At 33.3% G+C, this 24,293-nt stretch overlaps 1 protein-coding gene across 4 annotated transcripts in view; it reads right to left on the reverse strand.

Annotated features, from left to right (window-relative positions):
- Positions 1 to 24,293, reverse strand: part of LOC114343319 (uncharacterized) — a 137,528-nt gene that overhangs the window by 94,013 nt on the left and 19,222 nt on the right. For 3 of the 4 annotated variants that reach the window (XM_028294142.2, XM_028294149.2, XM_028294134.2), the window contains exons 3-4: positions 21,823 to 22,639; positions 15,848 to 16,272 (exon numbers count right to left, since the gene is read on the reverse strand). In XM_028294142.2, the coding sequence (XP_028149943.2) occupies positions 15,848 to 16,272; positions 21,823 to 22,619 (1,222 nt within the window). In that variant the 5' untranslated portion in view covers positions 22,620 to 22,639. Of the gene's footprint in view, positions 1 to 1,740; positions 2,043 to 15,847; positions 16,273 to 21,822; positions 22,640 to 24,293 lie in introns of those variants that run through there. The other variant, XM_028294157.2, reaches the window with a different exon arrangement.

Raw genomic sequence — 24,293 nt, forward strand, 5'->3', positions numbered from 1 at the left:
TGGTGGTGTAATTTCAGTGGTGTTCCAATCAAATAATTCAATAGAGTCAGTCGCATGAAAGGTGATTTTTGGAGGTCGAAAAACCCTAATTGTTTCTGTTTCTGTAGCTAACATCCTTGCTTTGATTATTCTTCAGAATCCTAATTCTCTTATGTGTTTCCTTTCATCCACTATCATCCTCAGTAGCAAATTTTGTGGGTGGGAAAAATGCATTTCTTTCGATTACAGGAACAACTACTTTAATCAAATTCTCTGGTAGAAATCTGGTTGATTTGATAGCCTCAAAAACGTGTTTAGGTCCATCTGTTATGTATTTGCTGTACTTTATTTTGAACCATACACGCATGTATGATTTAAAAATCAAGGATACTAACAATTTATGTTCAAGTTTCATGAAGACGTTTCCACACTTACATACAGTCTCAAAACTCTGTTAGCTGTAGTCAACCATCGAGAGTGGGAAAGTGGACCCGGTTCTCGAACAGATAAATCCACAGTGCAGTTGCCTGACTTTATCGCACAACTTATGTCTAGCTAGAAGATACCATTCATCTTTACTCAAAAGATTGCGATTAACTAGTCCTCCTAGTGGTTAGGAACGAGATGGTTTCATAAGATCTGCCGTAGCATCCAGAGCTTCGATGCCAAAGTTTGACAGCAAGCGCAGCTTCAACGTACCCACTCAGAAATAATGAGTAAAAGACTCTTCCTAAAGTCAAAATTTCACTTAATTTGTTGACATTGTTGGGCTACAATTTGGTTTCTTTTTTGTTTCAATTAAACATGTTATCAAAATTATAAGTTGGTTTATTTATATCCTTTATAACTTTAAACACACTATAATAATTATATTTAAATTAAATGGAGTTTAAAGTAAAAGAACAAAAAATGGATTGTGCTAATAACACCCAACACAACATACTAGACCAACCTTCTTTTAAGATGCTAATATGCGAATTTTAACAATTTTTGAGAATTTTGCGCTACCGCAAATTAAAATATATTGTCTGTTTCAAATTTATTTCCTATTTTTTAAACTATTAACTAAACAGTTTTTACTAGAGTACGTTCAAATATTATTGGCTAAAGATTGTAAAAATAATTGAAAAATGTCTTGATTTCTGAAAAAAACTAAATTTTAACTATGATGCGCTAGCTGGGGGTTCAATATATAACTTTATTTTACTTTGCATTTTACTTATATACCCCAAAGGCAAGTTTTCCGCGGTATAGCGATTAAAAAATGAAACATTATTGTTTTTCGACCCACCCTAATATATAGTGTCGCGTGTAAGGGGGTGTGTGTGTGAGCCACTGACGCGAACTGCCGTTCTCTGGTAATGTGGTATATTAAAAAAATATATATATTTGTTAATAGATTTACTCTAATTTTGATAAATACATTCGCCCAAGTTTGACGAGCACTGAATTAAACAATGCACGGTATATAGACATAGTACATAACTGTACTAAATAACTTCTCGTGGAAGAAAATTTAGCAAAAATAATTACCTTCCGTGTACTTTGCCTAATAACTTAAACACTACGTACATATTCTAAACAATGTTATAGTACCGAAACGACTGTTATCTTCCGAGATATCTTGCTTGAAAATAAAAATAACCGAAATACTATTTTTAAAACTTCTCATGACATACATAATTGTATCGTCTGGACGTATTGTTAGACAAATTAGTAGCCAGACTATGTAATTTTTTCGATGTCTTCAGAAATACGTACCTGTACAATCGATGCACATTAACCTTAGTCTTAAACACATCTTATTGAGGTGCTTTACCATTTAGAAGGCCTTTTTTAAAACACTGTATACAGACTAAAACTAATATTAATATTGAACATCTAATTTGGATTCACTAGAATCGCCGAAAACAACACAACACCAGGAAGTGAACTGAATGCGAAATCTCAAGCTACTCCGAATTGCAATGGATTTATCTAATATTTTAATGAATGTAAAGCCCACTGAACTTAAGGATGTTTTAGTAAATAGTCGCGTGCCGTCGTATTCAAAACACTGCAACTCTCAGCTAAAAATAACTTACATGGATCTTGGATCCTCTCCTCACTCAGTATTTGTACGTTCACGACTCTAGCCAACTTTTGTTTGCGTATACGAGTAATTGATTCTTTTGCTGTCGACACTTATTACGATATTTTGAATTAAACGCCTTTTTATCCAATTAGCACTTCTTTATTATAATAGTAAACACACCTAGTTCAGTCTATCTGCGAAAAAATCATCGATTTCAAGTAAACATCTAGTCCAGTCGTCAGCGATTTGGCCGAAAATGTTAATTTTAGGATCTCAAAAAAGATGCATAAAAATTTTGCCACTCCTACCCCGGCCTGTCCCTAAAACCCACCAGTGTAAGGGCAGTGACGGTTTAAGGCATCGTGGGGCCCTAGGCGGCTATAAGAAGTAGGCCCCTTTATAGCGACCATTTACTTAAAACAAATTTACAGATATTTATGTTGTTTTTGAAGTAGTTACTCCAAAAATAAATTACGAAAATGTAAAAAAGATCATTTTTTTACATTTCGCAACAACTGCTCATTAATAGTCCATAGCTAATATCCCAAAGAAAAAAAGGGATATTGTGTCGATATGTGATTTTGCCCTGGGTATGAGTGCCGCCCCTTCGGGGGTGAAGAAACATACATTCAGAATAAGCGCGGAATGGAAAGTGATTAAGTCTAAGTAACTTTTGTTCTATCGAGTTTTTTCACTAAATCAATACTTTTTGAGTTATTTGCTAGTGAATAATATGTTCATTTTTCAACAAAAAAAAACTACGTTTTTAGACGGGTTTTCGCAAATAACTCCAAATTAAGTATTTTATCGAAAACATATTCTTAGAAAAAATATAGCGTGTACAAAATTTAAAAAAATGGTGTATGTAGTATGTATGAAGAATGTAGACCCAGTATAAGCAGAACTGAAGCTAATGAAAAGTAGATTCTTATTCGACAAATTCCAATTCAAATATTTCAACGTAAATAACCAAAAAATGAAGCACTTTTCGGTGAAAAATTAAAGTTTTAAGTATCAAAATTAGACAAGTAAAGCTTAAAATAATGTTGATTCCTCTTTTTTGACACATAATCTTGAAAATTTATGAAAATCTTGAAAAAACTTACAAATATATTATTTATATGATCTGTAAGTTTCACCGGTTCACAGTGCTTATATTTCAAAACATTGGGATTTAAAGTACAACAAATTTTTTGATATTTTGAAAAAAAAATGTCTTTTTTTTCAAAATAACTTAAAATTATTAGTGGTACCAAAAATCTTAAAGAGTAAAAAAATGTATGTAGGATTTGCTTTTCTGAATATTTCAGATTTTTGCTTTTTTGGAAGACGAAAATTGGTTAAGATGTGACTGTTCAAAATTTGCATACTCTGGGTAGAGAGTTTTTCATTTATTAAAAATTAATAAATGAAAATAGTTTCTATCCTTGTGGGATCGGTAGTTACCGGAGAGGTTCGGATACAATAAGCGTCTCTTTGCAAAAACAATGACAACTTTGCTAAGTAACAAGACATTTACTGAACACACACTACCCATTACACTAGGTACCTGATTGGAAAAATCCACTGTACCATGCCAATGGCCATTAGTTGTCGAGGCATTAAGCCAAATTAAAAAAATTGCATACACTCGTGATTAGTGACTTGTTCAAGCCCTTTCTACTACAGCCCTTTTATAAAAAAATTAGCAGTTTATACCGTTAAAACTCACAGAGCATATAAACAATACATAAGCAAAGTAGCTTGTGAAGCGGTAAGGATTAATTTCATTTGAGATGCTAATTAGGGGGTTATTTTCATCAGTTTTTTTACCCAAAAAATGGGATCAACTTTATTCTAAGCGTATCTTGCTTACCTTTTATGTTAGAAATTTTTTTTAAAAACAAGAATAATGCTTTTTTAAACATTTAAACAAGTTATGATGAGTTTTCCATGAAAAGTGCTTCATTCTTTGATTATTTCACGTTGAAATATTTGATTTGGAATTTGACGAATAAGAACCTACTTTTCATTAGCTACAACTCTGCTTCTACTGGGTCTAGAGACTGCACACATACACCATTTTTTCAATTTTTTAAAAACTATATTTTTGCTAAGAATATTTTTTTGATAAAATACTTACTTTTTGAGTTATTTGTGAAAAACCGTCTAAAAACGTGTTATTTTTTGTTGAAAAATGAAGATATTCACTTGCAAATAACTCGAAATGTATTGACTTGAAAAAACTCTATTGAACAAAAGTTGTTTAGAATTAGTCAGTTTATCCACTTCCGGACGTATTTTGACGGTAAATTTTTTCACCCCAGAGAAGCGGTGGATTCAACCGTAGAGAAAAAACACACATTGGCAGAATATCATTTTTTTTAAATTCAGGTTTGCTTATACCAAATTTCATGTCAATCCAAGCTCTTGTTTCAAATCCAAAGGTTCTTTAAAATCCGGAGGTTTTGCAATATTTTACCGTGAGTGAATGGACTATAAAGCCCATCTTGGGTAGACATTGAAAAAAAAAACGTACCATACCAAAATAATTAGCAGCTTCTAAGCAAAATTGATTACCAAATTGAAGGAATGATTAGAACATGGAATATAAAAATGCCTTTGAAGATAACTGCTTAATTTGTCTTAAAGTCGGTTGTATTTTCCTGATATTTGAAAGAAGACAAAGCAAAAAACTGAGTTTGATTGGAAAGCATAAATTAACCATTCTCTCTTTTTTTGTCTCAGTTAGCCCTATTTGATTTTTTTAACATTTTATTTTTTTAAATACTGCTTAAATAATTCAATATTAATTAATGCATTTGTGTGGGATGCGGGCCCCATCAAGTGCCCGGGCCCTAGGCGGTCGCCTAGTACGCCTAATGGTTAATCCGGCACTGTGTAAGGGGAGAAACGGAAAACATCGATTTACCAAAAATCTCTACACCATAGAAAAAAAAAAGAATGTGTGTGTACTTTGTACGCACGTAAGAAGTTATAGGTACTTCTATTATATAATTTCAACGAAATAAATATACTTAACAGTTACAATATAAAAAATTAACAATAATTACCAAAAATTAACCAAAACTTAAGAATACCAAAAATTAAAAAAAAATATGAATCGTCCGGGATTTGAACCCCCGATCTCGCGATCTCTCGATCTCTGGTCCAATGCTCTACCAACCAGACTATCGAGGCACCTGTTATTGACGTTTCGGATATACATAATTACACATAACGGTGACAAGTGAAATATAAAAATAGATATTTTATTATTTTACGTCCAAGGAAGACAAATCCAAAGACACAAAAATTATAATAAATAATACATTTACTAAAAAACACTAATATATTATTTTAATGGCTTATTTGCGGTGATACATAATTTGAAAGATTAGCAACTAAACGTCACACTGTGTGTGTGCGCATGCGCGCAGTATTATGAAATTTTACTCTCAATCGCCCCTAAAGAAGTATAACTTCAAAAATCTGTCACTCTGGGGAGTGCCGACAGAAGTAAAAACTTCTGAAATTGAAAGTATGCTCATGACAGTATGATTAAAAGTGTACCTTCGCCTTAGGGTACACACTATACCTTCCTCAAACCGTTAAAACTTCGGTCAAAATTATACGCAATTCAACCTATAGTACATAAATTACTAATATCTCGCCGTAACGATGACGGTCGCGAGTTCAATAAAGTTTTTCCTCATCCAAAAAGAGTGCTATACCTATAATATATACACGTTGCGTGCGTCCTATAGTATCTATATACAGTATGGTGCAAATGTCTGGAATAAATTCGATATTTCGTAAACCGATGACTTTGATTTTTATTCTTAAATTAAGAAATGTTGGCATATATTTCATACGAGTGACGTCATCCATATGGACGTGATGACGTAATCGATGATACTAGGGGGTCGTATGATAGCTCATTTGAAAAGGTATTTAATTCTGTATTCAGTAATATAAATATTAACATAATTGTTTATACACAGTGGCAACCCAAGTTGGTCTGTGCCCATTGAACTGGCAAATACCTAGCATTTTCGAGCAGGGAACCACGTTGCCCTTTGAGCATGTGTTCTATTATATCTAACAACATCGACTTGTAGCCACCATGTTCTATTAAAATAAGATATTTAAACCATATATTATGGGGTTACCCCCCAACATCATACTGTTGGGGGGCCCCAACATCATACTTACGGCCCTGGTAGTACGACCGGTATATTATAACGGGCGACTTCCAGGAAAAAAGAACCAGTAATCAAGAAATCCAAATTATTAGTTACAAAATAGTTTAATGAGACAAATAAGTAAATTTTAATATAAATCGATTTTAATATTGCTACCTGAAGAATTCGAAATATACCTTTAACAACTATTTTCTAGCAGTCGTAGAAAAAGTTAATTATTAAAATTATTATCATGATAATTGCTATAACAAATTGGCTCTTCTTTTCTCTGTATGGATCCCACAGTTACATCGTTAAGATGTTAATCCTCATTATTTTTAAGATATAACATTATCAGTGATTCAGCGTCCCGTTATATTCTTTTAATTCTGGCGCCACTAGATATTCTTGTGTCTTTCTTTGTCTTTCATAGGATAAGTCGCAATACGTTCACAAAAGTACTTAGTTTCAGTTTGCATTTCATACTAAAAAGAGATACTTCATATCACAGAAGTGTAATATCACAACACTTTCGTCGATAAAACTGTTTATTCCGGTCTTATCTTTATAATAGTCTAATTTATGTTGCGATTATCACCTTACAATAGCGACATATGTATCCCCATATTATTCCCATACAATACCACAATTAAACTGGTATATCGCAATAGGGAACTTGCACATTTTTTTATTACACAATAATGTTGTTTTGTATAAAAATAAGATTTCCAAAATTTTACGCTTCAAAAACTCATAATAACTTAGAAGTACAAATTTAAAGTCTTCTGTATTTTAAAATAGTTCAAACGACCCGTGACGTCACACAGTTTAACTATATGGTTCCGTTTATGGTTATAATTAGGTATATTCTTCTTCTTCTTCTTCTTTAGTTTATTGGCCTCCACCTACTTGGGTATACCTCGTCGCGGAATAAAGAAAAAATATTTATATTCTACTAACATGTATCGTACGTCATTGTAATAATATATACCAGTTTGTTGAGATTGGAGTTTGATATAGTTATTGAAGGAAAGGAAAGAATGTTTACTACGGAAAATAAAACCATTTTGTAAAAGTACAAGTTTTCTATGAGTAGTTCAAACGATCAAAACCACTTGTAACGTCACATAACTGTATTTTCTACTGACGTTTATGACGTCTAATTTAAAATTCTGTTTACTTTGTTGGAAGAATGTAAACATATAAACGGATGACGTCACGACGCGTTTTGGCCTGGCTGGAATAATTTGAATTTTTAATCGTCTTTAGGGGCCAAACGAAAGTCAAACAAAACTTTTTTATCTTTGATACGTGTTTTAAAAATTATGTTCTGTTGTGATTTATAACATTTTTTTTCGAATTTAAAATTTTATGCAAGTTCCCTATTGTATATAAAACATTATTTATAAACGATTTTAAAGATCTTGAGTTTCTCTATTTTCATTTCCTCAGTTATCGATGATCTTCTTTTTGCAGTTCCTATCCGTTTCGGATTTTAGCGACCAAAATTAGTTGCAGCAGTCCATCTCTCGCTGTTTCTCATGATGTGACCGAGGTATTCTATTTTGGCTGTTTCTATTGTGGTTAACAGCTCTTTTTCTTTTTGTATTCTTAATAAAACATCCTGATTAGTAACATGGTCGGTATAAGATATCTTCAGGATTCGACGATAAATCTACATTTCGAAAGCCTCAATTTTCTTGCATTTGGTGTCTGTGAGGGTCCACGACTCAACTCCGTACAACAGTACAGAAAAGATATAACATCGTAGTAACTTGATTTTTATGGGTATTGATAAATCATGACATTTGAATATCTTAGTCATTTTCTGAAATGCAGATATTGATTTATCTTCATTTGATTTCCAGAAAATGGTCCCAGATTTCACTGACGTTCGTACCAAGCTAGGTATATGTTTTTACTCTTTCTATTCGTTTACGTTTCAAACTGATTCGTCCAAATTGCTGTTCCTTCTTAGAGAGAGTCATACATTTTGTTTTCTTAAAATTTAAATGTTTTTCTTTCTGTTATTGATGTAGTACATGTTAATGATCACCTTGTGTATGTTGCACTATGAACTGTTATTGTCTATCAGTTTAAAATTTAAAAATAATTCAATATATTGTTTAATACATGTTTTTACTCAATGCACGTTTTTTTACAATTGTAATTTTTTTCTCGCCAGTTGAATAAATTCACCATTTTTGCTTCTATCCGTTTCAATTTTATGCAAAGTCATTTTATTTTGCTACGTATAACAAACGATGTTTGATATAACTGCAAAACGTATTTTGAAAAAGGTATTTTTATGGATTGATGCTTATTTATTCGGGTAATATCCTTTCAAATAATTTGTAAGTGAAATCATTTGAAGGGAACACTGCTTTTGCAATTTTTATGTATTTCTATTTAAATTTTCACCAGCAGATATAAATTCACCTCCTTGCCTTCAAAGTTTTTTTTGAAAGATGTCATATCAGGAACAGGGCTGCTTTATCCATTAGGCAATATAGGCAGTTGTCTAGGGCGGCACGTTATGAGAGGGCGGCACAAATACTGCACAAAAAATATTTGTATATAAAAATTATGGATCTGGGTTCTGTCATTAAAGAGTATGAAGCTCTTTCAAATTACTTTACCGCAACGAAGCCAAAAAATTGTGCCCAAATAAAACAAATAAAGAAATAAGAAAAAGAAAAATTCAATTTGACGAGGGGGCCGATGATGAACTAAACTTTTCAGCTAGTGATGAGATGAAAATCCACACATTCTATATTATAATCGACACTCTGATAAGAGACCTGAATAGACGTCTGGAATCTTATCGACTTATTTATCAACGTTTTCGTGTTATTAACATATTTGCCAAAATTAAGCAATGAAGAAATTATTAAAGAAGCTGAAAATCCGGTACAAAATAAAGACGACCAAGATACATCATTCATGCATTCGGAATGCATTTGGATACCACAATAAAATCACCAATTGACATAATAGCTTATTATTTAAAGATAGTTAGTGCAGTCACTGAAGGTGGATATAAGCTATTACCTCCGATTTCGTTGAACCTCCATCGATTTGCACGAAAATTGGTGAGTGGTTACAGGATATCTCAAGGAACAAAGGTGAAATGGTGTCATCTTGAGTTTTTACCCTGGGGGTGGATGCCACCCCTTCTCGAGAGTGAAAATTATTTTATTAAAAACATCCCCAGAATTCGATAGAGGCACAAATTCTAAGCAAAATTTGTTACATAAATTTATTAAAATAAATCAAAATTTTTGAATTATTAAAGATCAAAGATTTGAATTTTTTTTGAGAAAAATGCATGTTTTTAACCGATTTTTCATAAATAACTCAAAAGCTATAAGATTTTACAAAAAGGTTATTACTACCAAAATTGAATCTAATAAAAAATGAAATAAACTCCTTACTTAAAAGACCTTTTAATGTTAACTAAAAGTGAGTTATAGGTACCTAATTGAATGTATATTTTTTTTCGACGAGTGCCCAAATCTAAGTAGTCCCTTAAATAACGGGAAAATGTTGCATTTTATAACATAACCTTATTAAACATTAATTTGTCAAAGTACTTAGAAATATCTATCAAATTAGCCCCCGAACAAGTTGATAGCATTAAAATTTATGCATCAAATATTTTTCAAAATTTACCTTTTAACAATTTTTACAAAAAAGTTATTGTTTTTTTTTAATAACTCCGTTAATTTTTACAATTGTGCCGTAACACCATTTGAAAGTTAATTTTATTGACGATTAAACCACGTTAAATTTAATCTTTTAAACCTCTTACCTTTTTAAAAATAAAAGGTTAAATGGCCCCCGTTACATGGTTCTCGCAGCAAAATTTAAGCTTTAAACGTTTCCATCTCAGTTATTTTTTACCCTATAGTTTTATACATATAGTTATATATAAGTTAAAATATTTGATACAGAGAAAACTAAAATTTGGTTATACATATATCACTTTTTACGTATATTGAGTATTTTTGGAGTTATTATCAAAAGAAAATGAAAATTACGCTAATATTTTTTATTTTTTATATATATTTTACGATAATATTATTTACAAAATTCAATTTTGATAATAATAACTTTTTTGTAAAAGCTTATAGTTATTGAATTCTATGTGAAAAATAGCTTTAAAACATACATTTTTTTACGAAAAAATAAAATCTTTGATCTTTGATAACCCAAAAAGTATTGATTTATATTAATAACTTTATATATCAAATTTTACTTAGAATTTGTCTCTGTGTCGATTTATGGAATTATTAAAAAAATAATTTTCATCCTCGAGAAGGGGTGGCATTCACCACCACGGTAAAAGCGCAAGTTGGCATCATGTCACCTTTGTTCCTTGAGGTATCCTCTAACTTCTCACCAATTTTCATGAAAATTGATGGAGGATCAACGATATCAGAGGTGAAAACCTGCAGTGACTGCACTAAGTGAATTGAAAGATATTTTCCCTAATTTTGACATTGCTTTGCACATTTACTTGTGCATCACAGGTGGCAACCTGTCCGCTGAAAGATCATTTTCGAAAATGTCAAGAATTAAAAATAATTTCTCATCAGTCATCAAGTACGACGCAAGAACGTGCAATTTATCGATTTTGTCAAGAAAAAAATTTTTTTTCAAACGAAGTTTCTGATGTGATCGAACTGGAATGATAATTTTTTCTGTTATAGGTATAGTTTAAATAGGTAGTTTAAATCCATTTTTAGTATTTTTGCAAATTTCTGTAATTTTTTTTCGCAAAAATGGTACATGATTGAAGGGCGGCTACTAGAGAATTGCCTAGGGCGTCAATTGACCTAAACGCGGCCCTGATCAGAAAACGAACAATAATCATATAAGTCATATCAAGAAAATAAGAATCAAATATTGACTATACTATAGTGCAAAAGAACAGAGAGGAGCTGGATAAGAGACGTAAGAGTGGGTCAAAGATAAATATGAAATAGGGAGTGACCACTACCTACTAGAAACTACATTTAAAAGCAAAAGAGTGCACAAGCAATAATAGAAAAGAGAAACTGACACCATGGCGGAATAAAGAGGTCTTCTTCTTCTTGCAGTACCGTCTCCTATCGGATGTTGGCTACCATCACAGCACTCTTAACTTTGTTGGCTGCAGCTCTGAACAACTGTATTGAACTGCACCCATACCACTCCCTTAAATTTCGCAACCAGGAAATCCTCCTACGTCCCACATTTCTCTTTCCCGAGATTTTTCCTTGGATTATGAGTCTTAGCAGAGAGTACTTTTCTCCACTCATTATGTGGCCTAGATATTTCAGTTTTTTGGTTTGTATGGTTTTTATGATTTCGCATTCCTTCCCCATCTTCAGCAAAACATCTTGATTTGTTACTCTCTCTGTCCATGGTATTTTCCACATTCTCCCGTAGCACCACACCTCGAATGACTCAATGTTTTTGATGTTTATCTTTTTCAGTGTCCAAGCTCCATGCCGTACAGCAGAACGGAGAAAACATAGCACCTTAACATTCTCGTTCTTAAGTTTATATTTACGTCCCGGCTGCAGGAACTTTTTCATTTTGACAAATGATTGTCTCGCTATCTCTATTCGCCTCTTAATTTCTCTTGTCTGGTCATTAGTATCAGTGAACCAAACCCCTAAATATTTGTAGGATGTAACTCTTTCAACTTGCTGATTATTTATGGTTAAATTCACATTGGTGTATAGCTTCTTTCTTACAATCATGCATTTAGTCTTTTTGATATTCAGTTTTAGATCATACTTATTGGTATGAGTGTTTATGTTTTCCATCAAATACTGTAAATTTGCTAGGTTATCTGTTACTGTTAGCGTGTCATCAGCGTATCGTATATTGTTAATCCTCTCCGTTAATGTTCATACCAATGTTTTGCTCTAGGAGCGCATCCTGACATTGTTTCGCTACATACAGTATGTCCCTGTAAGTTGTATCCATATGGAAAACTTTTTTATTATTAATTTTACGAAAAAAGTTATTCTTTACAAAAAGCTCTGCATGGTCCAAAACCTAAGATTTAACCATCAAATATCAAATTTTTTGAATATTCTACGAGGTATGTCCAAAAGTTTGAATTTCACTCAAGAGTAAAGTAGCTTTATTTTTCGTAATATTGGAAATTGCTATTATGAAAAGTTGTTTGGAATTAAAAACTATATTCTAATATGTAATTACATCCTTCTAATTGAAAAAAATTTTTTTTTGAGAAATTATGGACAACTATCATTATTTTTTCAGTTATTTCAATTCTGATAACTCTTTTATTATTAATTTTACGAAAAAAAGTGATTCTTAATAAAAAGTTCTGGATGGTCTAAAATTTGAAATACAACCATCTTATATAAAATTTTATCAATTTTATACGAGGTATGTCAAAAAAGATAGATCAAAAGTAAAGTACCTTTATAGTTCAGAATATTTCAATTAGAAGGATGTAATTACATACTGAAACATAGTTTTTAATTCTAAATAACTTTTCATAATAACAATTTTCGACATTGTGAAAAATAAACGTATTTTACTCTTGAGCGAAATTCATATTTTTTGACATACCTCGTATAAAATTGATAAAATTTGACAAAAGATGGTTGTAATTTAGATTTTAGACCCTGCAGAACTTTTTATTAAGAATCATTTTTATTTCGTAAAATTAATAATAAAAGAGTTATCTAAATTAAAATAACTGAAAATAATGTTAGTTATCCATAATTTTTCAAAAAAATTTTTTTTTCAAATAGAAGGATGTAATTGCATACTAGAATACAGTTTTTAATTCCAAACAACTTTAAAGCTACCATTTCCATATTCCAAACAAAAATAAAGCTACTTTACTCTTGAGTGAAATTCAAACTTTTTGACATATCTCGTATAATATTCAAAAAATTTGATATTTGATGGTTAAATCTTGGGTTTTGGACCATGCAGAGCTTTTTATAAAGAATAACGTTTTTTCGTAAAATTAATAATAAAAAAGTTTTCCATATGGATACAACTTACAGGGACATACTGTATATTGAATAGTAGTGGAGAAAGCACACAACCCTGACGCACACCTCGACGAATCTCAATTTCTTCGGTTAACTCATTATCAACCTTGATTTTTGCTTGTCCCCAGTACAACCTGGATATGATGTTAATGTCGCGACTGTTGATGTTTTTGTTTCTTAGGATTTCATACAGCTTTTGGTGTCCTGACTTTATCGAAGGCCTTCTCAAAATCTATGAAACCTACATAGAGGTCTTGGTTTACATCCAAACATCTTTGCATTAACACACTCAGACCAAACAAAGCTTCCCGTGTTCCCAGTCCACTTCTGAATCCAAACTGTGTGGCGCTTATGTCCTCTTCTAATTTATTAAATATTCTTTTGTGAAGTATTTTAAAAAATACTTTTAGTGTGTGGCTCATCAATGCTATAGTTCTGTGGTCTGAACAATCTCTGGCGTTATTCGTCTTCGGGATTGTGACAAAAGTAAAGGAGAGTCATTTCTTCGGTATGATGCCTGTTCTATAAATTGTGTTAAAGAGGTTCACCATTATTTCAAGTGTGTCATAAGTTTCAACATTTCTACAGGAATTTCATCTGGTCCTGCAGCTTTACCCCCTTATAACCCCCTTTATAATAAAGAGGTAAAAATCGAAATAAAGGCCAAGAAAAAACTGAAAAATAAAGGAAAGAATACATTCAAGACAAAACGCAAAAAAATATGAAATATACAAAATACAGGGAATACAAGTTCACCGGGGACAAGGATATAATTAAAAGATGGATGTAACATTTCGAATAAATGTTGAACGGAGATCAAGGAAAAGCAAAAGAAAATTAAAATAACGTAATTGGCGGATCAGAAAACAGCAGTGAGAAAACAGAAACTGTCCAGGAGGAAGAACTAGAGGAAGCAATAAGAAAAATAATGAAGTTATTTCATAAATATTTCATAAATAATGAGGAAATGTTGAAATGTGTACACGAGAAAGTTGAGAAAAATTATTATACATCCTAAATCTAGTATGGAAGAAAAAAATATTGCCTATATTTTTCAATTCTCTAGTTGTTTTTACGTCAACGTCATCTTTGTTGACAAATACCCATAGGCGGACGTTTGAATGTTTATTAATTAAATGCGAAACTACAATTTTATATTTATTTAATTTATTCATCAAAATCAGCTTAAACCCAAACAAAATTAGTATGATTGAATAGGTCCGTTTACCTTTCAAACGAGATATCACTTGCCATAAGGTCCCGTTTAAAATTATCGGTCAAAGTGGCTCTGTAACGTCATCTGTCATTGTTACATCACCTGTTATGACTATTTGAGGAGCTTACGTCCGTTTATTTCCTCCCTCCAAATATCACTATCATATTTATTTATTTATTACGGGATGTCCCCATTTTTACAAATAACAAAAATAAAGTATCCTAACCATAACACAAATACTAAACTAATTATGAAATATTGTTAAACAAATGATTATAATTTAAGAAAATTAAATTTCCTGAAAATATTATTAAAATGAAAATCTCTGACAATTAAATTCAAATGAAATGAGGACTCCAAGGTAAAGTTCACTCATCTTCGATTCCTAACATACTCAGTCCGGCAGTGCTTAAATCTTACAGATCTTATATCTAGCAGATCATGAGATTGACTAAAGTCATTTCCCAGTGTCTGAATCCTGTTAATTGAAGAGAATTTGCCATAGTTTGTGTAATAGTGTTTTATAGAAAATACGGGCATGCCTCTAAGAATTCTAGTGCTACATCCAAAGTTGATAAGACTTGATAAATCAGAACAGTCGGTGGTATGGTCAAGTAGTTTATAGAGAAAAGTTAAATCACATTTAGTTCTGTAGTCTTCTAAGGAACTGATATTTAACCTTGACCTTAATTCCAACGAAGATATGTTCTTTAAGTTTAATCTATAAGCACAAATCCGGAGAAACTTATTTTGAATTTTTTCAAGGGTGTAAATATGGTTAAAATAGTATGGTGATCATACTATAGAATAGAAGCATAAGACAGGATGCTACAGACGAAAGTAAGATATAAAATTCTATATGTGGGTACGGAAAGATCTCGAGTTTCTTGTGATAAAACCTAGATTACGGTATGCTTTATTTGACAAATTGTTAATGTGTGGGATAAATGACAAGGAACTGTCAAATAACACCCCCAAATCTTTTATTTCAGTCACTCTTGATAGAATATAGAAGGCTTGTATTAATGTGATAGTCAAACACAACATTATTTTTAGATTTGCTAAAGGATATAACAAAACACTTATCTTTATTCAACTGGAGACAATTAGAAAGAGAACAATTGTATACAGAAGTCAGGTCCCTCTTGGATCCTTAGACAATAAGACAGATTTGAAATTTTGAAATATAGCTTATAAGTATAACCGTTCAAAAGTTACGAGGGAGGAGGTGACTTTTGACTAGCACTGTATGTTTATTTATAAATCGTATGGGTATCAGATTAAATATAGTACTGAGGCAATTAATGACTATATAGAACTATGAAAATAGTCAATAGTAATTTTTTACTCTAATCATAACTGATAGATACAAACATATAGTACTTACTAAGGAATGATTTTTCATTGGCCTCTTCCTCCTGTTTCTCCTGCTCAGACTTCATTTTGCTAGGGCTACTAGGAGGACTAAGGGACGACAAACTTCCCGAAGCCGCCGACAAATTTTCTCTGCTAGCATCTTTATCATCTAAAGGAGATCTCGTAACCACAGTTTGGGTAACTAGTAACAAACCATCGTTATCCTTTACCCCATGGTGTTTTTGATTAACTTCGTCGTGAGGAGAGATTATGTCCCTTCTGTAGTTGTATTGATCCGAATGATTTCTCGACTTTTCCATACACGTGACGTCGTTGTCAGGTTCTAGCATCATACTCGTTCTTTGAGTCTGGTTAGCTGCTGAGGTTGTCGGACTTGTCGGTGGAGATCGGTCTTTGACAAATATGTCTGTAGTGGTGGGAATGACAGAAGCAGGTCTGCAAAAAAACCGGCTTTTTATACAAGAATATTGCCACAAATGGAATTAGCAAAATATATTAGGAAAATCTTCATTTATATCAAGACCAGAATATGGTGTGAAATTTGTGGAAACACAATAAATGTGTCACATATCTACCATCATCCAATGGGCTCTTCTGGGTTTACAAATATCCCGGTCGTCGATTATGTTCCTGTTACAAATAGGTCTCAAAGACAAACAATCAGAAAACATTCAGCACAGTAAGGCAGCTTCGATAGAACTTAGCGTTGCTATGAGAAAACTTAAAGCATCCAGAGCCCTAGGTATCTATAGTTTGTTTTTAAACCAAGATGAGTGATTCAAATTTACGCGCTGTAATGCTTGTTTGTAATTGGTTCAACCGCAGGCAAGTTTACTCCACTGTTATAAAATTTTGACACTAATGACATTTATCAAATTTTGACACTAGTGGCATTTCATAGGTTAATTAAGTTATACCGGCGGTTTTTTGTGTTTTGTGTTATTCCTTTAATTTTTAGATTGTTAGTCTGTTTTTATATAAAAAGCAGTCTTTTTATAACTCTTTAGCGACGTATTAATATAATATAATATTTATGGATTACCGTTGAGGGCCGACATGATCAACCAAAGAAGAAGATGTATTTGGTTATTATTCTAGTGACTTTCTTGGCTGCCTTTTTAGTTTACTCCTCCTGGTTAAAAAATAAACCATAGGAACAAATAACAGATATCAAACAAATGAAATAGAGAATGTGGAAAAATCCCCTTACGAATAACTCACACATCCACTATTTCTGGCTGGGAAAAATTTTTCGAATAGAATCAAAGATCCAAACACCAGTTCTTAGAAATGTGAAATAACAGATATATCAAGTGTTGTAGGATCAGTGCAGAACAAACAGCTTCCGGAAAAAAAATCAGGAAGAAATTAAGAGACTATACTCATAACTGTTAAGGAATTCTGATAAATTACCGGCCTTGTCCAGAGATAGCAGCATTATCGACACGATTTTTTCCCTTACTGGCATCAGTAAATGCCTATAAAAAAGTTAGTCTTTTCAAGTCACTAGTTGGCTGTCGGTAGTCGTTTGAAGCAGTTGGTGTGCGCTTGGTGTTGAAAATGGAAACAATCCGGCATGAACAGTGGTAAAATTCTTCATAAAAGATTTAACAACGATCAAAAAATGTTAGAATGTATAGCAACTCTTATTTTTTTATTTTCTCAGTAAAGAAATGAAAGGCCCAGTTTAACATTGTCCAAGATGCTCCACACGAAAGATGTCCAAAAATGTAAGCATATCGAAAATTATCAACAATCTTCATGATGGGTTTTGGAAGGTCGACGTAAAGGTGCGTGGACTTTATAATGATCGAAGGACCATGTTGAATAAATCTTGCATCATGAATTGAACATAAAAAACGTAAGATGATTAGACATTTTCCTAAACGTGCTTCAATTAGACAAGCGTATACGTCGCAATTGACGGATCTGCATCTCTGGAATAAGACTTGTACTAAGAACAAAGTCTCTCTGGTACCAACAGCATTTATGAACTCGAACTGGTTGCGGGAAATTTGGCTTTAACACAGCTTGCAAATTCTCTTATGGATTATCTTTAGGAACAATTGTAGGACAGGTCTCGTGAAGATTATGGTATGGTATTCTTCGTATTTTTGGCTCCTGGTGTTTTGCAAGTGCAATAAACTCAGACTTATCCATTCTGTTGGTATCTATCCACGGATCTACCGATTTAAAACAATATGACTTTACTAGGCAATCTTATGAGAGTAACTTAGGTACTTATGAGATTATCAGTTTACGATGGGATAGATCCTTGCCAGTGGACTAGACCAGAACAAAAGAAGTAGCTCGACTAGTACATGAAAAATAGACGAGTGACATTGTGAAAGTGTATATCTAACAATAATAAGAGTATATAGACCTAAAAATTGTAAACCTAAAGAAGACAGATCGACTTTTTCAAGCTAAACATCAATAAATAAACTACGGAAAAAAGATACTGTAGTCATTATGGGAGACTTAAAGGAAATAATAATAGGTACAGATATACTACCGTGTATAAAATCCAAATTCAACGAAGATATAGAAAACCAAAATTAAAAACTAGGTAACAATAAATTTCTTCAAAAAATAGATTATAAACATCCACAAGGAAGAATTTCCTGTAGCTGGCTGTATACCATTAATTACAAGTACATATCTAAATTTAATGGAAAAATTTTTTCTTTTTAAAAGGTATATTTATTTAAAAAACCCTTAAGGTACTAGTACTATGTAGTACACTTTAGACCAAAAATAATTATTTTTTTCAAGAATTTTTTCCTCAGAACCTTTATTAAAAATGAACTTTTTACATATTAATATCTAACTCTTAGAGAGTACAAAAAATATATCTCTTTTCATGTATGCACGTACACTAATATTGCAGAGGGCGCAAAAGTCGAGGCCTCGAAAAATGATAGCGGACAGTTAATCTCAGGATTGCGATATCTGAAACAAAAAAATTGTACTGCATTTGAAAAAGGAAGGTTTCTTACGTGACAATTTACCACAATTTGACCAAAAAATAAAAAATAAATATTTTTTAACCATGAAAAACTGAAGAAAAACGGACGATTTTTTCACAAAATTTTTTCAAATTTCCGTAAAATCTGTTTTTGGCAGAATTTTTCACTAACGGTGGTAAATTGTCACGTAAGAGACCTTCTTTTTTCAATTGCCGTACGATTTTTTTGTTTCAGAGATCCTAATTTTGAGATTAACTGTCCGCCATCGGAACTACTTTTTTTCGAGGCCTCGACTTTGGCGCCCTCTGCAATATTAGTGAACGTGCATAAATGAAAGAAGATATATTTTTTGTATTCTCTAAGAGTTAGATATTAATATGTAAAAGGTTTTATGTTCATTTTTAATAAAGATTCTGAGGAAAAACATCTTGAAAAATGCTTATTTTTGGTCTTCTAAAGTGTACTAGTACCTTAAAAGGGCCACAAATGTCACAACAAATCGTTATCGCTCTCTAAAAAGGGCATCATCAGTGTTACAAGCCTAACATGCTGAGAGAAAAATACAAAGATTAAAACCCTTTAAAAGGTGACTAAGGGCCGGTTGTTCGAACGCTAATCAACAATGATCATTATTAAATATTTAATTACTGTCACCAAAACTGTCAATGTCAACTTTGTTTGGGTTGCTGAAAACATAATTAATTACAATTATGAGATTTATTATTAATTATGTTAATAATTATTGTTATATTAATTGATTATAGTCTCAGAATTGTAATTAATTATGTTTTAACAATTGACATTGACAGTAATTAATTATTTGATAATGATCATTGTTGATTAGCGTTCGAACAACCGGCCCTAAATGTCTTACATAATTAAATAAATTATGGGATCCAAAGGATGGATATAATCCATATGAAATACTTGGGAAAACGCCAGGAAAAAAGTTTGAGGATAAAGAGTCTTGGTGGTGGTCAAACGAAGTATACAAGGAAAAATAAAAGAGAAGGGAAAATTATATAAAAAGTGGCAAGAAACCAGATCCGACACAGATCTTCAAAACGATATGGTGGCGAAAAAGGAAGCGAAAGTAACAGTAGCAAAAGCCAAAGCAGAACGTATTCAAACCTATACGATCAACTTGATATCAGGGAAGGCGAAACGAAGGTATATAAAATAGCCAAACAGAGAGCAAAGAAAGCAAAAGATTTTTATCAGATTAGATGTATCCGAGATGAAAATAATAAAATACTAGTTCACGAAAAGGATGTCAAAAAGAGACGGAGAAAGTACTTTAACAGTATATTAAATGAAGAATTTGACAGACAGCCTGTAGAGTCAACGGAGACAGTAGCAGCAATGGTCACCAAAATAACAAACGAGGAAGTGGATCAAGCGCTTCAAAAAATAAAGAAAGGAAAAGCGGTATGACCAGATGATATTCCTGGGGAAGCATGGAGAGCATTGGGAGAGACAGGAACAAGGTGGCTAGCAGGTTTATTTAGTAGAATTATGGAAGTTGGACAAATGCCAAATGAATGGCGAAGCAGTATACTAGTACCTGTACAAAAACAAGGGAGATATACAACAATGTACAAACTACAGGGCTATAAAACTGCTTAGCCACACCATGAAAATATGGGAAAGAGTAATTGATAGACGGATACGTGAAGAGACAGGAATATCCGAGAATCAATTTGGCTTTATGCAGGGCAGATCAACAACAGATGCAATTTTCATTATAAGGCAGTTCATGGAAAAATACAGGAGTAAAGAAACAAACCCTCATATGGTATTCATTGATCTTGAGAAAGTATATGATAGAGTTCCTCGACAAATTCTGTGGTGGGCTCTTAATAAGAAATGAGTCCCTGGTGAATATGTAAAAGTTGTGAGGGGTATGTATGAGGGAGTAACGACTAGTGTTAGGACAGGTGTGGGAGAGACTGATCAGTTTCATGTGAAAGTAGGATTGCACCAAGGCTCGGTGCTTAGTCCGTATTTATTCTCATTAGTTTTGGACCAGATAGCAGCGAAACTACAGGGTAACATTCCATGGTGCTTAATGTATGCTGATGATGTCGTGTTAGTAGGAAATAGTGACTTAGAACAAAAACTGGAACAGTGGAGACAAGCTCTGGAGGAAAAAGGTTTAAAACTTAGTAGGACAAAGACAGAGTATTTGCAATGTTCATTTAAAGATGGAGTTACTACAAATAGAATGATATCTTTGGATGGTGAGCTGATTGTAAAAAACAATAGTTTTAAGTACCTGGGATCGGTATTACAGAGTAATGGAGAAATATATGGAGATGCATGCAGTAGAATTAGGGCTGGGTGGATGAAGTGGAAGGAAGCGAGTGGTGTGCTGTGTGACAATGAAGCTGAAGGAAAATTCCAATGAAGTTGAAGGGACAATTCTATCAAACAGCCATAAGACCGGCTATGATGTACGGAACTGAATGTTGGGCAGTGAAAAAGAAAGAGGAACAACGAATGCATGTGGCGGAAATGAGAATGCTTAGATGGATGAGTGGAGTGACAAAAAAGGATAAAATTAAAAATGAGTATATTAGGGGAAGTCTAGGTATGGCACCAATTCATGCCAAAATGAGAGAGCATAGGTTGAGATGGTTTGGTCATGTTCAACGTCGAGACGCTAATCACCCAATGCGAAGAATTACTGAAGTGCAGATTCCTGGAAAGAGTAGAATAGGAAGACCAAAGAAGACGTGGGGGAGACGATTAGGCAGGACATGTTGGTAAAGGGGATTAATATTGATATGACCCAAGATAGAATTGTATGGAGAAAAGCAATTATGGAAGCCGACCCCGCATAGGGATAAAGGCAAAGAGAATGATGATGAAAGGATGGATATGATCCCTATGGATAAGGCCCTAGGGCAACATATGACTCCCACGTGGTACGTGGGTTGCTAGGTAATAATTAGGTCATCACATTGAGAGAGGTGAAAGATTAAAAACCATATGAAAATTTATTGTTTATGCCTACCTTTCTTTTTTAACAAAATTTGTCCTCCTTGAAGCTTCGGTTCTAATGGGAGGTGGTGGGGGAGAAGTCGGAGGACTCTTTAATCTGCTGCTGAAAGAAGCGCTTCGTGTAGCAGCAGAAACTTTCATCTCGGATCTTTCGGAATCGATCGAAACTGACAGCCGTACGTCGTTTTTATTCGGATCGCTGTTGTATCTACTGTTCCGAGTTTTCGAAAAATGCGAAGTCCAATTCCTCTGCCGCTCTATCAGTTCTTTGCTGTTAAACTTCCGTTCAGGCTTGTCTGGTTTCTTCATCAAAGCAGGTTTTTCGTTAGCGTTGTTCTCGGTGTCGCTAACATCGAATCCATTCGTTTTTTTGGTGAACGGTAGGTTATTGCTGCAGTTGTCTAGATTTTTATTGAGAGGAGGAGAAGGTGTTCTGGATCCGTGATATGATTTGGCATCTCTAGTTTCGCTATTCGCAGACGAACTGCGAGATCTGGCATCCAGAATATTGGAAGCGCTTCTGGTTGATTGTAGTGGAATGACTCTATCTTTCCGATTTTCTTCCCCCAATTTCTCGAACATTGCTCTGGCGTTATTGAACCGTGTTACGTGCGATTCGGTCCTTATGACAGTAATGTTTGCCGCGTCCGCGTCTACCTTTTCTGTAGAATTGTGGCTGCTGTATCTTTTTCGTGCTGGATTTATTACGACCTCGGTTTCCTTCGGAATTGGAGTCATCGCTTGAAAAATGTTCGCGATCTCCGAAACTTTTGATCCGCCAAATCTTGGACCCTTTTTGTCTTCCATCATTTTTGGTTTTATTTTTTGAGCTGGAACAAAAAGGCAAAATTAATAAAGTTTATAATATATCTACACACACCCAAACTTATATGGAATCACAGTATATGGTATTTCAAAGTAATATTTATACTTAGGAGTCCAAATATCTTCAAAAGCAGGGAGTAACGACGAAATACATTCCAGGATTGGCCAAGCAAGATCAGCCACCAGACAGCTACACGGACTATTGTGGAGTAATAAAATAACAAAAGAAAATAAAAGAAGAATGTATAAAACAATAATAGAAAGTATTGGGTTGTACGGCGCTGAACTCTGGGAAATCAACCAAAGAAACAAGTCAAAAATCAAGGCGATGGAAATGAACTATTGGAGACGATGTTGCCGACTCACTAGACTTGATAGGGTGAGAAACGAAGATATTAGGAGACAAATGGAAATCGATCTAGATATAATAGACACAATCGAAGCCAAAAGACTTAACTGGTATGGACACCTTCAGAGAATGCCTGAAAATAGATGGCCGAAAAAATAGAAAAATGGACTCCACCCACAAGAAGAAAACGAGGTAGACCAAGACGATCCTGGAGAGAAGATGTCGAAGATGCAATGACCGCCAGAGACTTAAAAACTGAAGATTGCTTCGACAGAAATCGCTGGAAATTAGGATGCGAAAAGCGGCGACAGCTGTAGAAGACTCGCTTATTATATATTATTGTGTTTTCAATTTATCAATCAAAGGCAAAATGAAAATTAAATTAAATTTTTTTATTTTATAACGCGGGCACATAAATTTGATACACCCTGTATATTGAGCTGTAAATATTTATTAGAATTTAGTTTGGATGTAAGTGGATTTCTCTTTTAATGAGCTTTCCGATGAACCATTAAAGACTTTTGTGAATAATTAAAGTGAAAAGGACGATGTATTTAGATTTAAAATGGAAATAGATTGTTTATTACGAGAACTATAGAACCCACAGGTAGATGTAATTATCACTTTCTAGAAAAGGTGGTTTAAAAGAAAGTTTGGAATTTTAATATTTGTTTCGGCCCGAGTAAATGTTGTAGAGTTTCCCCGAAAGTAATTAAGGGTGGTCGGAATAATTTTGAAAATGACTGTTTGTTTATCGAATGGAAAAGATTGTTTCTGATTTTTGGCAAGTTGGAAGTGGTTTGAATGATTGAGAGAGTTTGAAAAAGAAGTCATTATGTTTTTGGCATCGCTGAGGAGCAGTTCGACGTTTTCGTGGATAGATAGTTAGCAGATACCAGTGGCTGTTTGATAGTGGAGAATAGTGTTGAAAAGTGGAACGAGAGACAGATCAAATTGAGACGAAATACCTCTTTGATTCTGTATTATTGTGAGAAGGAGAGCAGAGAATTTTTGGAGTTTTGTTTGAATCGAGTACGTGTCAAAAGAGGCCCGGCTTGTTGGAGAATTGGTGCTGGTATGCTGATAGTTTTGAAGCTGGAGAACGGAGAGGGCTTTGATGAGTAGCCTTTAACATAGTCAACGAGGGAGAGCTGTTTTGGGTCACGAGAAGACATCAGAGTGAGTGAAGCAAAAGGTCAGTCAATTTATGTGAAAGAGATTTTTATGTTCGGAAACTAAATTTTTGAGTAAAAAGCATATGAATTAAAATTCCAATATTTCAAAAAGTAAATAGTAAATATAGGTAATCT

Source organism: Diabrotica virgifera, chromosome 5 (genome assembly GCF_917563875.1).
Source record: "Diabrotica virgifera virgifera chromosome 5, PGI_DIABVI_V3a".
Lineage (NCBI taxonomy): Eukaryota > Metazoa > Arthropoda > Insecta > Coleoptera > Chrysomelidae > Diabrotica > Diabrotica virgifera.